Below are 16,856 nucleotides of genomic sequence, written 5' to 3' on the forward strand. Positions count from 1 at the left end.
TTTATATATTATGTCGCATTCGGATCTCCTCGGTCATTTTCCATTGAAGACAACTTCGGATGTATATGGACGGTTTACAATGTCAGAAATCTTTACAGATTAACTACGCTGCAAGTAGATCACGTAGTAATTTCAATAGAGCAGTTAAACTTAATGACTATATACTCTTTAGAATGTTAATTATGTATGCACTTCACTGCCAATCAATTAAGACTTAGTAATACACAATACACGTTTAAAACTCCAATTATTTAATTAACACTATTATTTAATATTTTACGAACTACTTCTACTGATGTACAGGCATACAGCCGAGATTGTTTTCGATGGTAAATGGCCGAGGAGTTCCGATTGGAACGGAGCCACCTGATATATTCTGGCCTTTGCTCGTTAATTAATAAGATGGCCCCATTGTACATGTAGATCTTTTTTTTTCAGCCATACTTGATATCGCTTAATACAATTAAAACATACCTCCTCCATTTTCGATAGATGACTGCGTGCTGCACCAGTACAGCCCCACAGGCAAGGCTCCGTGCACGGACTGTCCGGCGGACACATACTGGGTGAACAGCACGCGCTGCCAGCCCTGTCCATCCAGGTATCACACACAGGGACGCGGGGCCACAGCCAGTACCGACTGCAAAAGTAAGTCCCATGGCGTATTTGTTGAAGGTTAACAATACACTGAGTATGTCCTTTTTGTCAACCTAAGGCTTTCTGGACACTCGCAATCTCCTACGCAGTGATCTCCCTTTTTGAGAGTACATACTGTACAGAAAAAGTTAGAAACGCCATGTGAAATTTATACATTCTGTGTTCCAAGGCTTACTTTGACGTATTTAACTTTTAAGAATCTTGATTTTGTCTGTACATGAGACAGTGTCTGTTTGAAAATACATGTATTGACCGAATTCACGAGCATGCAAGTTTTCCTTCTCATTGAATGCTTGAACTATGCTCTTTGTCTCCAGAGGAATGCCCTCTGGGAACGTTCTCACACAGAGACGGGCTGGAGCCGTGCACGATCTGTCCGCGCCATTTCTACCAAGCCGAGAGCGGCCAGCGCACGTGCACGGAGTGCGAAACAAACCAGATCACTATCCAGGGGAATTCAACCAGCTCAGTGGATTGTATAGATGGAGGTAGGCAGTCGTGGGGATGCTGGTGGGTATTGGGTATGGGGTATATGGGGGTAATGTGTATCCGTGTGTAAAGATCGTCACACGTGATGACTGTGCAGCGGAATTCAACCACCTTAGTACACTGTATTTATGGAGGTACGCTTGTGAGGAGGGGGTGGGGGATGCTAAGAAGGTAGGCCAAGGCAGGTTATGTCAGTTGGCGTCATCACTTGCCCCCCCCCCCCCCATTTTTTTAATATATGTATACAATGTATCAATAAAAAAGATAGATAAATAGTTAAATGCATATAAAATCAATTTCAACTTGTCGGAATTTTGTAGAACGGTGCTAAGCTGAAATTTTAGCCAAGGGTTGCATATTTAATATTTTCATATCGTTCGTCCAATAAAATAATTCAGAAGTTAACGTCACTAATTTGTTTGTTTACATCGGTTGTGACTCGTGGTGACCAATGTAAGAACCCCTTTAGGTCACGTGATTCCTCACCCTTGATATGTTCTATTGAAATGCAGGCTACGCCTTGAAATGTACGAGCTTAAGCATTTCGACTTTTATTGAAACTGGACCATTGATGAATATTGAAATAGCTTATACTTAAACATGCACTATTACTCCCAAATAAGATTTAACACATTTTATACAATTGTTTTAATATACCAAAATGATGAGCAAATATCCAAAACAATGATGCTTATGAAGGAAACCGAGTTTAATTTAATTAAAAAGAAATGTGCAGCAAACACAGTATTTCTACAGTAGATGATACAGTAAATCTTTTAGCATTCACCAATCATTTATTATTTGTGCGTTTTCAGCTATTAAATACACGGTTACACTCTTGTTATCAGTAATTATTTTTATCCATAAATGCATTATTTAGTAAGTTGTTAAAGGCCCAACACTCGTTTGTTATACATGTGTATGCATTGATTTTAAATAAGAGAGTCTCTTTAATGTCATATACGAGCGGGTCCTTCTGCATGTCTACCAATCATGAATGAACGCAATCGGAGCACCTCGGCCACTTTCCATCGAGAACAACCTCGCATGTATACGGACGGCTTACAATGTCAGAATTCTTCACATTTAACTACGCTGCAAGAAGATCGCGTAGTTATTTCAATTTAGCAGTTAAGCGCAACGAATTTACTCTTAGAAATCTTAAATAATAATGCAACAATACACTTCACTACGAATCTGTTTGAACACAGTGATACAAATTAGACGCTAATACACAGCAATTATTTGAATTATTATTTTTCATTTTACGAACTTCTTTTACCATCCGAGGTTGTTTTCGATTGAAAATGGACGAGGTTTTCCGATTGTGATTGAACGATTGCATTTGCGTTTTTCAGCCGTCATTCTGTGTTCGCCAAACCCTTGCGGGCCCGGGGGCCAGTGCGAGATCATAAAACACGACTACTTCTGTACTTGTGCGGCAGGTAAGGCTCTTAACACGCTTAAACCATTTTAATTTACAGTCGAAACCCGTTGGCTCGATATCCCGGGGACCAGCCAAAATACTTCGAGCCTCGCGAATATCGAGCCAAGCGTAAATGATAACATAGAGTAAAAAAAGATTGGTCTTTTACATCAAGTTCGAGCCAACAAGGAGATCGAGAAAAGCGATATCGAGCCAACGGGTTTCAACTGTAGTTGTTATCTGTTATACTAGGAATGTTTGACAGATAAGCACTAATAAAACCAACGAAAGAAAATTTAGAAAAAAACACACACAATAGAAATAAGGGAAATTAGTATAACCAAAATTAAAAAAGTTATACAAAACTAGAGAATATTCTGAATGGCTATACTACGGGTGTATAAGATGATATCGTCCGTCGATCTGGACCGCATCGTCCGCCAATCTGGGTATTTAAGTCCCCCGAATGGACCGTATAGCGTCCACAAGTTCAAGTTTTCAAGTTGTATTTATACTCTTGGCCCACATGGGCATGAGAGGTAACAAAACATGTATCAAAAACATAAAACAGCAAGAAAAATAGAAATATGAAGATTAACAGCAAAAAAAAAACAAACAAAAAACATATCAGCATATCATGAAAATATTTTTTAGAATAAAATTAAGGAAGATGATCCAAATAAAATTCAGCATTATAATTTTTGCAAAGAGTGCTAGCTTTATCAATGTATTTTTATCAGTACTACACATTAAATTTTTATAGTTCAAAATGTTTGGATATCTATAGAAGTTAGGATTAACATATTTACGTCTTTCATAAATAAAGTGATTACAATTAAAACTATAATGAAATTCGTCTCCTAATTCTTGTCTATCACACAGTGTACAAAGCCTTTTTCATCTTTCAATGCCATAGAAACGACCCTTTTCTATAGGTAAATTAAAATTTAGGCATCTAAATCTACAAAGATAAATAGCCAAGTTTTTTGGCAAACATTGCAGATAATTCTCCAGTTTCATTTCAATTTTTAGCCGATTTTTTCAACGAAATATTACGGGTTATAGAAGGGCGGGCGTTAACAATTCTGCGTTAAAGTTATTTTATGTAATAAAATCAAAAAAAAAAATATCCAATGGTTATCAAACTTGGTCAGACTATTTGTCGGCATGATATCTTAAATATATATAAATATGGGTCATCTCGGGTCAAAAACTAGGTCACTAGGTCAAATCTTTAGAAGAAATATTTCACGGTAATAAATTCAACAATTTTTATCAAATCTTGATGAAACATGGTCAGAATGCTTGTTTGCATTTTATCTTGCATGTTTTTTTAATATGAGTCAACCCGGGTCAGAATCTAGGTCACTAGGTCAAATCTTGGGAAAAATATTTCCACTTCATAAATTCAATTTTTTTTTCATATCTTGATGAAACTTGGTCAGAATATTTTTCTGCATAATATCTTGCTTATTTTCTATATCGGTTAACCCGGGTCAAATTCTAGGTCACTAGGTCAAATCTTAGGAAAATCTTTCCGCGTCATAAATTCAACAATTTTTGTCAAATCTTTATGAAACTTGGTCTGAATATTTGTCCGCATAATATCTTGAAAGTTCTTTATTATTGGTTATCCCCGTTCAAAATGTAGGTCACAAGGTCAAATCTTAGGAGAAAGAAGTCCAAGGTCATAAAAATTCATTAATTTTTGTCAAATCTTTATGAAACTTGGTCAGAATATTTGTCTACATGTTGTCTTAAACATTTGTGAATATGGGTAACCTCAGATAAAAAACTAGGTCACTAGGTCAAATCTTAGGAACTATTTTCCCGATATCATAAAAAAATGAAATCTTAGATGATAAAGTGTGTCATCTAGGGTCAAAAACTAGGTCTCTAGGACAGATCTTATTGGAAAACCTGATGTAATTATAAAATGTTGATTTTTCCTCACACAAATGGAATAGTTTCTGTTGATAAGGTTATTTGTATGAACGATATCTCCGATAAGTATAAATATGGGTCTTTTTGGTGAAAAATACAAGGTCACTACCTCAAATCTTAGGTTTGCAAAATTGCATCACCCAAGAAAAAATCCGGCTTTAATGCGGCATTGCCTCATTGGCGTCTTGTATAAATCCTATAGTTCAAATATTTAGGAGAATCAAAAACACTGCTATGCCATTTTGTAGATATTGATCATACAATGCAGATTTCACTTTTTTCTTAAAATGATTTAAATTAGGTATACTCTGCATAATCCAATACTCTGAACATCCAATGTTATCTAGAATATTTTTAATTTTTGACAATCCATTCACAATGTAGTATACCCTTTTCATGTAAATTATAAATAGTTCGATACAAAAATGAACTAATTCTTGATTACCGCTGTCTAATATACCCAAAAAATTCAACATACTCGAATAAACTTTGTTTTCAATAGGACAAGCTCCCAACTCACCCAACACCATAAAGTTGGGAGTGGACATTTTTGATTTTAACATATATTTGTAAAATTTGAATTGAAATTGAGATATAATAGCAATATTTTCATATACCCAAAAACCTCAGACCCATGTAATAAAATAGGACTTAAAGCTGCACTCTCACAGATTTACCTTTTTTACAACTTTTTTTTATTTTTTGTCTTGGAAAGAGCAAATTCTTTGCGAAAATATCTGCAAACCAGTGATAACAGACTGCTGACAAAAGATCAGATCGTAGGATTCATATTTCCGTTCCAAAACTAATGTTTTATGGCTTAACCCGTTACTGACGGTTTAGAAAAAATGCAGAAAACATCATTTTGTAACTTCAATATAAAAATCTAACTTTTTGTCAGCAATCTTATATGACTGATTTCCATGCATTTTCACGTAAATTGGCTCGTTCCTAGACAAAAAAAAGTTGTAAAAACGGTAAATCTGTGAGAGTGCAGCTTTAACATATTATCAAATAACTGTAGTTGAATATAAACAGGTAAACAAAGCTAATATGGACTATACCATCCGCCATGACCGCTGATGAAAAACGATGACCGCATTCCATTTGTGATATGCAGATAACAAATCATACAGATGCATGTACTAGACGTATAAAACTATAAATACAATACGTATATTAAAGCTGCAATCTCACAGATATACCGTTTTTACATTTTTTTTTTGCATTGGAAAGAGCACATTTTGCATAAATATCTGCAAACCAATGATTACAGATTGCTGACAAAAGATCAGATCGCAGATTTTCATATTTCCGTTCGAAAATTAATGTTTAATGGCTTAAACCGTTACTAACGGTTTATGAAAAATGCATTTTTAACCTAAACATAAACATCTGCGATCTAATTTTATTCAGCAGTCTATTATAACTGATTTCCGTGGATTTTTGCAAAAATTGCCTCGTTCCAAGACAAAAAAAATATAAAAAAAGTTGTCGAAACGTTCAACTGTGAGAGTGCAGCTTTAACTTGAAATACGTGCACCTGAAACCATAAACAGGCATCCGATATAATGTTTTCATTTTTTAACGAAACCGTTTGTTTTCAGGGTACACGGGCAGGAACTGTGACAATATTGTTTCCCCGTGCGACTCGTCGCCATGTTTGAATGGAGCCACGTGCACAAGGCTCAATGCCACGTCATACAACTGCACATGCCTAGGTAATATAACATAAATACGTTTCAGCAATAGTAAGATTTATAACTGTTGGATCCATGGGCGGTTCCAGGAATTGACGTTAGAGGGGGCGTTACTTAGGGACGCAACCTTTTGACATGCACCCGTCCCTCGGAACCGAAACTATATGGCATACAATTTGCATGGGGATTTGGGGTTACTTAAACAAGAAAATTTAAACAATTTGTAGACGGAAATGATGCATTATGGGCGTATTTTATTTTTTCTCCTATATTGACATAAAAAAGTAAACTTTGACGATTTTAGAGGAGACGCGCGCCGGGTGTGCGCCCCCCCCCCCTCTAATCCGCTAGTGGGTTGTATGCCAAATATGCTTTTATAAAAAATATAAATTTACGCAGATTATCAATGGAAACTAGCAAGGTTGTATACATGTATTTTCAGCCCGGTACAGCGGTGATAACTGTGAAATAGACGCAGACGACTGTGAGAGCGCCACCTGTCAGAACAACGGCACGTGCGTCGACAAGAACGCCGAGCATGTGTGCGCATGCGCGTCGTACAATGGATACTATGGCGACTCGTAGGTGTTTATATATGAAAATGTATGTTTACTGTGCTTACAACAAAACTGACAAAGTAGCGTTACCAAATCTGACACATGTTCTAGCATAATGCAGTTTTCTCATATTTGCACCAAAAACGTCATATCGTACTGTTACATGCTGAGAGGGTAACGTAACTATGCTGACATTAAACGTTGCATATAAACGTTATCATGCTGACGTAACGTAAAACCTAACATTGTACTGGTACCAAGCTGGCCGAATTACGTCACAATATAATATTGCAAAAGACTTGCCAGTACGTCACAGGGTAACGTTACTATGTTGACACCAAACGTCGCCACTAGGCTGACTTAGATACGTCACAATGTAGCTTTACCAAAATGACATCACAATTGTGACAACGAGGCACTACCTGAATGATGCCCAAACGTAACAATGAGTCATTACCAAATTGACGTCAATACTTCAGAGTTCAGCGTTGCCAAGCCGACATTAAAACGTAACAATAAAAAATTAACTTATTGCCATTTACAAATCACAATATTACAGCATTACAATATTGAAGGCAAAACGTCACAATGCATATCAATTTTCACGTCAAACGTTACAATGATACATACCCACTTAATATTATATTTATATCATACTCACTTAATATTAAATTTATATCATATTTAAAAATTGATGTTGTGACGTTTTGGTAAAGAACACAACATCAGTTTTTAGATTACTTAGTCCCGAGGATTAGTCCTTAGACAAAATAACGTTAATATCATACAAATGACGTCATAACAACGAGTGGAAACACAAACTACTTAAAATCACTTTTAAACGTAAAATTGAAACACTTATGACAACAATACATTTAACATATCATAAATTAACACTTTCTAAAAGTTTGATTTATATTTATGTGACTTGCTGAGACAATTTAAACAATAACAAGATGAAAATTTCCATGTATATTGTTATGCGATGAATTGCGATCCGAACATATACAAAGATGTTGCGTCCATCGAATAACAACCGCAATTTCCGAAACGCAGTTCATATAAGGAATGGAAGCTGAAGTGAAAATATTGACTTATAAAATGTCACAATACAGCATTACAATATTGACGGCAAAACGTCACAATGCATTTCAATTCGCACGTCAAAACGTCACAATAGTACATTTCCCAGTTTAATATCAGCACCAAAACGTCACAACGTCAACTTTTAGATTACCAAGTAAATACTGAAACAAAACAACGTAAAATTAACTTTTTGGTGCTAATACGTTGGTGCCAAACTGACACCAAACGTCGCCATGCATGGATAGCAAACTGACTCATTGACGCCACAATGGAACGTTACCTTGCTGACTTCTTGTATATATACATCATAATATAAGATTACCTTGAAAGTACCATCATACAATCAGTGTGACTAAATATACACTGACCGTCATTACACAGCGTAACCAAACATATGCCAAACGTTACAATATCACGTAATCCTGCTGTTGCTAAAATGTCACACTGCAGTATTGGAAAACCGACAAAAACCTCGACATGCAGTGTTGCCAAGCTGACACGTTAACGTCACAATGTCACAATGTAACGCAAACTTGCTGACGCTTATTCGTCACAATAAAGTATTTGAAAAGTAAAAAACCTCGTCTACATGCAGCTATACTAAGCTGACGCTTAATCTTCACAATGTAACGCAAACTTGCTTACGCTTATTCGAAAACAAAAAAGACATACAGAGATACGAAACTGACTCTAAAACTCTTCAATGTAAAAGTTCTATTCTGATGCTAAAACCTTATAATGTAAAGTAACCATTCTGGCACGTGTTCGCCATAACTCGTGCAGTTACCAAAACGATGCAAGACGTAACAATACGGCAAAAATAAACATACCCCAAAAGCCACTATCTGACGATAAAACGTTACAAATTAACGATACTTAGCTAGCATCAAAATGTATCAACGTCACGTTACGTTATGGTTCAATATGCATGCAGAACGTTGAATGTATAAAAATAAGCGAACAGAAATCAAACGTCACTTACAGCATTACCATGCCACGAAAACGTCATAATGAAACATTCCCCAAAAAACGCCAACACGTCACAAAGTAACGAAACCGTGCAGATTCAAAATTTCACATTGTAGCGTCACTTAACTGAAACTAAAACGTCACAATGTAGCTTGCGTTTCCAGGCTGAAACTCTTTTTTATACGTCATAATACGTACGCAAACAGAATCGGCGTCTCATGGAACATATATAGTTGATAAAATATGCATTGATTTTTTTACATGTCCTTAGACAAACTAACGATAATATCGTATACACGTACGTTGAGCGTTGAAACTGCTCAAAAATAAATCCGAAAATATGTATAATGAATGTAATTATATGATGTGTAATGTCCTTATAATGATTTTCCGATGAAATATTCAACAGAATCGAAGTATTAAACTATGGATGTGAAGTTTGGGTTTAAAATGACAAGACGTATATTGATTCTTTTCACATATTTGAACCCTCATTGAACCAAGACAGAACACTTATCTAAGGTGATATCGTACCTTTTATGAAATTGATAGGCATAATGAATTGCAAATAGTACTGAGTGGAAATAACATCTTAGATGGGTTGTTTTTTTCGTTGACATAATAAATTTATATAACCTGACAAGTGAACTTTTACATAATAAACATAGTATTATTTTGAATAAATATTGATTCCCATATTTAAAGACGTACAAACACGAAAGAAGTTCAACAAACGTACCAAAGTCAATGAGTTTACTCGTTTCTAGCTCGATTTGGGTACAGATCAAGTCAACTTAGTAGTACAGTACTTTTAAAACATTCTAATGAGATAAACCTTGTTACGCTTAATGCTGAAAATGGCTCACATTTCCCAATGTATTGAAACTATATCAAAAGCAATCGTAAATATATGTTTCCATATTTTAATTGAAAAGTGTTTGGGCAGTCACTGACATTCGAACATCAGTTTTAATACCCGGACAGTGAACAACTTTTCAGTGTCAAAAGTGTTCCTGAAACACTCCGTTTTAAGCACGTACATTGTATCATGTTATCAGAACTTAACATCGTGTTATTCATGTCAGGCGTGATTTTGGAAGTCCTGGTGAAATTACCACCCCCGAAATAGACTTGGCTGGGGATTTCATATCCAAATGGTTTTAGAAACACCCTGAAACACCTCCGACCACGAGGATTTCGACGAATTTCTCTGCTTCATAGATAAGATTTTGACAACAAAACACCTCTTGGTGTGGCCACCGCTTTTATTCTAACGTGCATACCTCATGTATTATTTGAATCATTAAAAATGAGCGCATGTATGTTGCAGATGCGAGGCGGTCCAAAACCCCTGTCTCCGGTTTCCTTGCAACAACAGCGGAACTTGCGTGCCCATGGGGTCTTTCCACAGGGTCTGTGACTGCGAACAAGGGTTTTCCGGTCTCGACTGCGAAGTTAACCTCGGTAGGAATTTTGATTTACGAACTCTTTGTCTTGGCTTAATTCTGTAACCTTTGATTTATCAACATCATGGTCCATCTCTTTATCCTGAGATGTGGTTTTACCAACCTGACTTTCATTTTCTTCATCATCCATATTTAAAAATCCAAATACTTCTCCTTCGTTTTTTTCTCTTCTCGAAATTAATGTCGTCACCTTGACCGATGGTTAGAATTACCTAACTATGAGATTTGGTTTTACCAACACGATATTCATTTTCTTCGTTGCCGTTTTTATTTCCCCTCCCTTTACTTCTCATTTATTGTATTTTTTTCGAAATTAGAATAAATGTACGTACATATATATTTTAAATAATCCTAAAGCGACTGTGGTCATGTATTAATAATATAAATGTATAAACAAATTATGGTATGCATCTGAAATATACTAAAATTAAAATTACTATTTGAAACCGAAATCGCAGACCACTTTTAAATACTATTAAAGTACAAATAAACTGCTTTTAGTAAAGAGGGAACCACGCCGGTAGAGTAAAAAAAAACCCGACAACAAACTGCCCACCCACAAGGTCTCTTAAATAAGTCGGGGATAAATTAACCTTGGAGACAATATTTGAGCATATATCAACATATGTTGAAGGGTTATTACGGCATAAGAAAGTGCATTTTAGAAAAAAAACAACATGAGAGAGCCCCTTTAAAGCTGCACTCTCACAGATATACCGTTTTTACTACTTTTTTTGTTTTTTGTAAGGGAAAGAGCAAATTTTTGCGTAAATATCTGTTAATCAATGATAAAATATTGCTGACAAAAGATCAGATTGCAGATTTTCGTATTTCCGTTCGAAAATAACGTTTCATGGCTAAAGCCGTTACTAACGGTTTAAGAAAATGCATATAAAACATACATTTTTGAACTTATATATAAAAATCTGCAGTCTAATTTTTGTCAGCAGTCTTATGTAACTGGTTTCCATGCATTTTCGCAAAAATTGGCTCGTTCCAAGACAAAAAATAAAAAAAAGTTGTCCAAACGTTTAATCTGTGAGAGTGCAGCTTCAAGTGGCTGTTATATTCCCATTTAAATAGCGGAGTTAGGTGGTGCACCCTCTCTCAAAATAATGAAATCAAAGCAAAGTTTTTGGATCAAAAGTCCCTTCAAGCCGACTGTAATAGAGCTAATTGAGAGATGCAAAATATACAATGTATATGTACAACTCTGTGCATGAAACGGAGGTGCATCTCTTAATTGAGAGGTGCAGTTGCTTTTATAAAAAGATGTGCACCTTTATTTTATGATTTGAAAAGAGAGGTGCACCTCTAAATGTTAATGTGCATAGAAGTGCATATGTAATTGAAGAGGTGCACCTCTATATTATACATACCAAATAGCAACTAGTAGAAGGCGACTTTTGACCCAAATGATAAGTCATAGTCATCTCGTGCTTTATTTTCAGACGAGTGTGCCCCGAATCCTTGTAGAAACGGTGGTCAGTGCTTGGACGGTTACGGTACCTTTATCTGTATGTGCGCCCCGGGATACGGCGGTACGTACTGCGAACGCCGGGACTACAATAATGTGTGCGGACCAGACGCTTGTAGGGCGGGGACCGGATGTATTGATGACTATCTGGAGGAGCGCCCGTATTGCTTGTGTCACGAGGGCTGGAGATTTAGTAAGAGTCTCCCGCGATTTTTTTAAACAGAACATCGAAATCAGCGTGGTAATTATTCAATGATTTAAAAAAGGGGTGATAGTGGTCTAGTGGTATAGGTGTCCGTCCTTACCTAAGATGTTCAGGGTTCGATCCCCACCATGGGTACTTTCTCGTGGCCTCTCAAAATGGATACCAGTACTGGTTTCTACCCAGTAAACGGACTCGAGAGTAATTCTATAAGCTCAGCTTTGGTCGCAATTGAGCTAAATGAACGTAGTATAAACTAATGATATAAAAAAAATCCTCATTTTTTTGTAAAATGAACTTCAGTTATAGATTACTCTAGACGAATCTATGTAACATTTTCTCTTTGATATTCACCTATAGACGAGCAGGCGGGCGTCTGTGGTATTTTCGGGGAGAATATCTACTGTGATCCCAGCGTATGCGGGAATAGCGGGACTTGTACGTCCTATGATGGCGGTTACCACTTGGCGTGCCGCTGCGTTGCCGGATATGGCGGTCCGCGGTGCCAGCACGATATCGACGACTGTCTCTATCGGCCGTGCGAGAACTCGGGCACGTGCACAGACGGCAATCATAATTACACGTGCACCTGTCCTATTTCCGGTGCCGCAGGTAGGTCTAAGTTTATCTTTCAGAGTGTATTATTCACTATGCAGTTTTGCAGTACCAAGATAAACCAGCTTTGGATACAAATATTTCATAGGAGCAAATTTGAAACTAGAATTAAATCTACGCCTTATTGACGTGGTTGCCTTTGAAAAACAGAAGTCTTAATACACACACTATATGATATGCGCTTGCCATTTTGACAGGTGTAAACTGCACGGACAACGTGGACGGCTGCGATAACTGTGTTTCCGGTCAAACTCGGACTTGCTCGGACTTTATCGATTCCTACAAGTGCTACTGCCTCGATGCCTTCCGCGGAAATAACTGCGAGGTAACGAGCGTTGTTGTAATTTTGGTTATTGATGGTTATAGCGCAAAAGTGCTTTGATTTAATTTAAGTATTGCCTATTATTTTTTGAATAGCTATATTTAGATTTGTTCTTAAATTTATGCCTTATGATTCTCATACAACATTGATGCCAATACTGTTTTATATTGCCGCCGTGAATGTATATATAATATATGCATTTGGCTACGAACATGTTAATGTCTATGCCTAGTAAAAGTTCTGTTCTGTTCTGTTCTGATGTTGTTGTTGTTGGTATTGTTGTATTGTTTTTTGTAATGATGATGATGATGATGATGATGATGATGATGATGATGATGATGATGATGATGATGGACGACGACGACTACAATGCTTATGATAATAATAGTGTTGCTGCTGCTAATGGCATAATAATGTATATGCTAAAATTAATTATAAATTGTTCGGCACATTAATTGTTCAGGACTCAAACACGAATATGTTTGCAGTATCCTAGCAATATAAGCTGATGTTAATTTCAGGAGACAATTCCTACCTGCGAGTTCGCACCATGTCAACATGGGGGCACCTGTACTAACCCCGTTAGACCAGAAGATCACATATGCGATTGCGCGGTCCCATGGACGGGGCGGAACTGCGAGGCGGAAGTGGATCGCTGCGTTCCCTCTCCATGCTTAAATGGGGCCATGTGTGAAAGTACCAGTGACGGATTCGTCTGTTTGTGAGTTGTACTTGTATAGAGTTGAATGCCAAAGGAACAAGCGACACTTCCATTTTTGCGTTTATCTGAACATGAATATGGACAGTTTCGGAACCCTCTGACTTTAAGATATTGATATCAATCAGCGTGTGTATCTATATCTTTTTATAAAAAATCAAAAGGTATAACTTAATATTATGAATGAGTATGGATACTACCCCAATCCCCCACGAGTAGCAAATAATGCTTCATTTTCTACCAAAAAATTGCGTAGCTAATACAATTAAACAATTGAGATATTCCTCGTTCCGAATGGCATTTTTTTAGTTTCTACGTACCGCATACCACCCATATATACCGCCTACCAAAACGGGCGGTTTTATCCTCACAATCGCATAATTATTTGTTTATTGATGCGCTAAAGCGATATTTAAAAAATAAATGCAATTAATGCTGCATGTCCGTTGCAGGTGCCCGCTAGGTTTCCGTGGCGAACTTTGTGACCTGTCGTACGACCTATGTGACGTCACACGGCCGTGTGTGGGTGACAATAGCACCTGTAGCCAGATCTCCGCCGACGACGTTAGCTGTTCCTGTCAGGCAGGTCTGGGCTTAGAAATATCGGTGGCTAGTTTGATTTAGTGTAAGGTACAACAAATGGGGTTAGGGTGCCTAATGATGGGGGAACTAGTGATAACCAACATTTTTTTAAATATTATTCTATATTCTTTGTACAAAGATTATATGGTAATAGTTTAAAATTGTTTTGTTATCACTAGTTCCCCCATCACTATAATGGTTACAGTTCCCCATCATAATAAGCCTCGGACTTTTTTCTGGGGTAGGAGGGGCGTGGTCATAGGTATGTGTCATAACAACGCACCCTGCCCTTGTGGGCTACAAGTGTTATTGTTGGTAAAAAAATAAAGCAATGTCGAACTCAAGCTAAACATGTTTTACTGCAATTTATGCATTGTTTTTTCTGTCATCAATTTTCCGTCAAGAAGTTGATCTGTATTTGTAGCGCTATTAAAGCTCGGATGTTAGAGCGGCGTACTATAGTATTTTGACGGTCTTTGATTCGATGATTCTAAATCCTGATTATAAACCAGTTTCTCTGGAAACAAACTCTCCCTTGAAGGCGTAATAGTGGGCTTATTTGATTATTACTGTTAGCATTATATTGCTGTTTATATGATGTAATATGAATACTATTTAACCCATTTTTAAAGTCGATACAGTCCAAAATATATAACAAATAAGCACCAATAATATATATATTTTAAAGTCGTCTAGTTTTCTTTAAAGTTTTCAAGTTTCAAATTTAAAGAAATTAGGTACAGGCATCTGACCAGCTTGGGGTCGTCGTCGGTGTCGTCGACGTCATCGTAGTAAAACAGCATCAACTTCGACTATAACTCAAAAGCCGATTAAAGATTGAGTTAATTAAGCTCCTTGTTTGACTGAAGAAAACAAAGACGAGCATTGTTATTCGCTCCTCGTCGCTCATTCTTCTTATTGAACTGTATCTTCCCACCAGGGTACTCTGGTGTGAGTTGTCAATCCTTGCTATGGTACTGCACGGACAGCACGTGCGCAAATGGCGGCACATGTTCAGTGGTCAGCGGCCAGGGCGTCTTCTGCCAGTGTTTGGACGGTGAGTACAGATTATTTTTTTGAAATAATGTTAACATTTGAAGAAAAAAGTAACATAATCGATTTGGTGAATAGATATATATGATTGTGTGACAGTCTGTTACGGTTCGAAGTGCATATGTTGTCCGATGTGTCCATTGTTGATAAATTTTTCTTTTACCCTTTCTCTGGAATAAAAATGCTAACGGCTTTGATCTTTAAGCAAAACAAATTCGGGTTACCCAGGCTTATGTGTAAAGGAAGCAATGAACCCGATAAGGGCTGTGGTGGGACGCTATATCCCAAGGGTGGGTATGTGGTGGGACGCTATATCCCAAGGGTGGGTATGTGGTGGGACGCTATATCCCAAGGGTGGGTATGTGGTGGGACGCTATATCCCAAGGGTGGGTATGTGGTGGGACGCTATATCCCAAGGGTGGGTATGTGGTGGGACGCTATATCCCAAGGGTGGGTATGTGGTGGGACGCTATATCCCAAGGGTGGGTATGTGGTGGGACGCTATATCCCAAGGGTGGGTATGTGATGGGACGCTATATCCCAAGGGTGGGTATGTGATGGGACGCTATATCCCAAGGGTGGGTATGTGGTGGGACGCATTATCCCAAGGGTGGGTATGGGGTGGGACACTATATCCCAAGCGTGTGTATGTGGTGGGACGCTATATCCCAAGGATGGGTATGTGGTGGGACGCTATATCCCAAGGGTTGGTCTTGTGATTGGACACTATATCCCAAGGGTGGGTATTGTGATGGAACGCTACGTGAATGTGAGGGGACGATGACTCCCGCCAACAGTCGAATTGTGCCTGGTTTAGACGCATGATCTTTACATAGAGCTTAATAATAGAGAACTCATTCTTGTTTTAGGTTTCAGCGGATTAGATTGTGCTGTAAACGTGGACGAGTGTGAGGGGTCGCTGTGTCCAGACAACTCGGTTTGTGTGGACGGCGTCAATGAAGCCACGTGCGTCTGCCACGCCGGCAGGGTAGGCGAGAATTGTGACAAAGGTTTGTGTTCGGATTCCTATTCTATCGCTCTTCTTTTGCTAGCACAACTTATTTGGAGTTTGTTGTTGTATTTTTGCTGATATTAAATAGGTTTTTTAACCAGCTGTTTTTGTTCAGGTGACTGAATCAAAATGATACGATTTTCTTTTCAATCTCTGTGTTCATGAGTATATGATTTCAATCAAAATGTTTTCTCATGTTTAACTCGGTGGACTTTTTTTTATCAAAACAGAACATGCATATGATTCAAGTACAGATAAAGAAATATTAGCCATAATTACTAATTGTTTTGAATTAATAGGTACGTGGCCAAATCTCAGTAAAAAGGGCCAAAATACTGCTTATAGATGTTTATAGCAACGGTCATGCCATCTCAGCTGAGTTTTCTCGTTTAAAAATAGTGCGCAATGCTTTTCCGAGCAACTTGCAAGTCACTCACTAACTCGGACCATCAATTACATTACCGTTGTAAATATGTCGGGCTCTGTGTCTCATTCGGAACTCCTCGGCCATTTTTTCAAAAACAACCTCGGATGTATATGGACGGTTTACATACTTAAAAAGTGGTACGTTTAAGTCCGCT

The 16,856-nt window shown here is 37.6% G+C and overlaps 1 protein-coding gene across 1 annotated transcript in view; it reads left to right on the forward strand.

Moving 5' to 3' along the window:
* LOC128233403 (uncharacterized) overlaps positions 1 to 16,856 on the forward strand; it is a 59,959-nt gene that overhangs the window by 25,691 nt on the left and 17,412 nt on the right. Inside the window, exons 31-43 of the mRNA XM_052947068.1 lie at positions 493 to 648; positions 975 to 1,145; positions 2,505 to 2,591; positions 6,124 to 6,237; positions 6,659 to 6,797; positions 10,159 to 10,292; positions 11,746 to 11,964; positions 12,334 to 12,585; positions 12,786 to 12,913; positions 13,432 to 13,631; positions 14,081 to 14,214; positions 15,151 to 15,267; positions 16,133 to 16,273. Coding sequence (XP_052803028.1) covers positions 493 to 648; positions 975 to 1,145; positions 2,505 to 2,591; positions 6,124 to 6,237; positions 6,659 to 6,797; positions 10,159 to 10,292; positions 11,746 to 11,964; positions 12,334 to 12,585; positions 12,786 to 12,913; positions 13,432 to 13,631; positions 14,081 to 14,214; positions 15,151 to 15,267; positions 16,133 to 16,273 — 1,992 coding nt within the window. The remainder of the gene's footprint in view (positions 1 to 492; positions 649 to 974; positions 1,146 to 2,504; positions 2,592 to 6,123; positions 6,238 to 6,658; positions 6,798 to 10,158; positions 10,293 to 11,745; positions 11,965 to 12,333; positions 12,586 to 12,785; positions 12,914 to 13,431; positions 13,632 to 14,080; positions 14,215 to 15,150; positions 15,268 to 16,132; positions 16,274 to 16,856) is intronic.

Source organism: Mya arenaria, chromosome 5 (genome assembly GCF_026914265.1).
Source record: "Mya arenaria isolate MELC-2E11 chromosome 5, ASM2691426v1".
NCBI classification, from domain to species: domain Eukaryota; kingdom Metazoa; phylum Mollusca; class Bivalvia; order Myida; family Myidae; genus Mya; species Mya arenaria.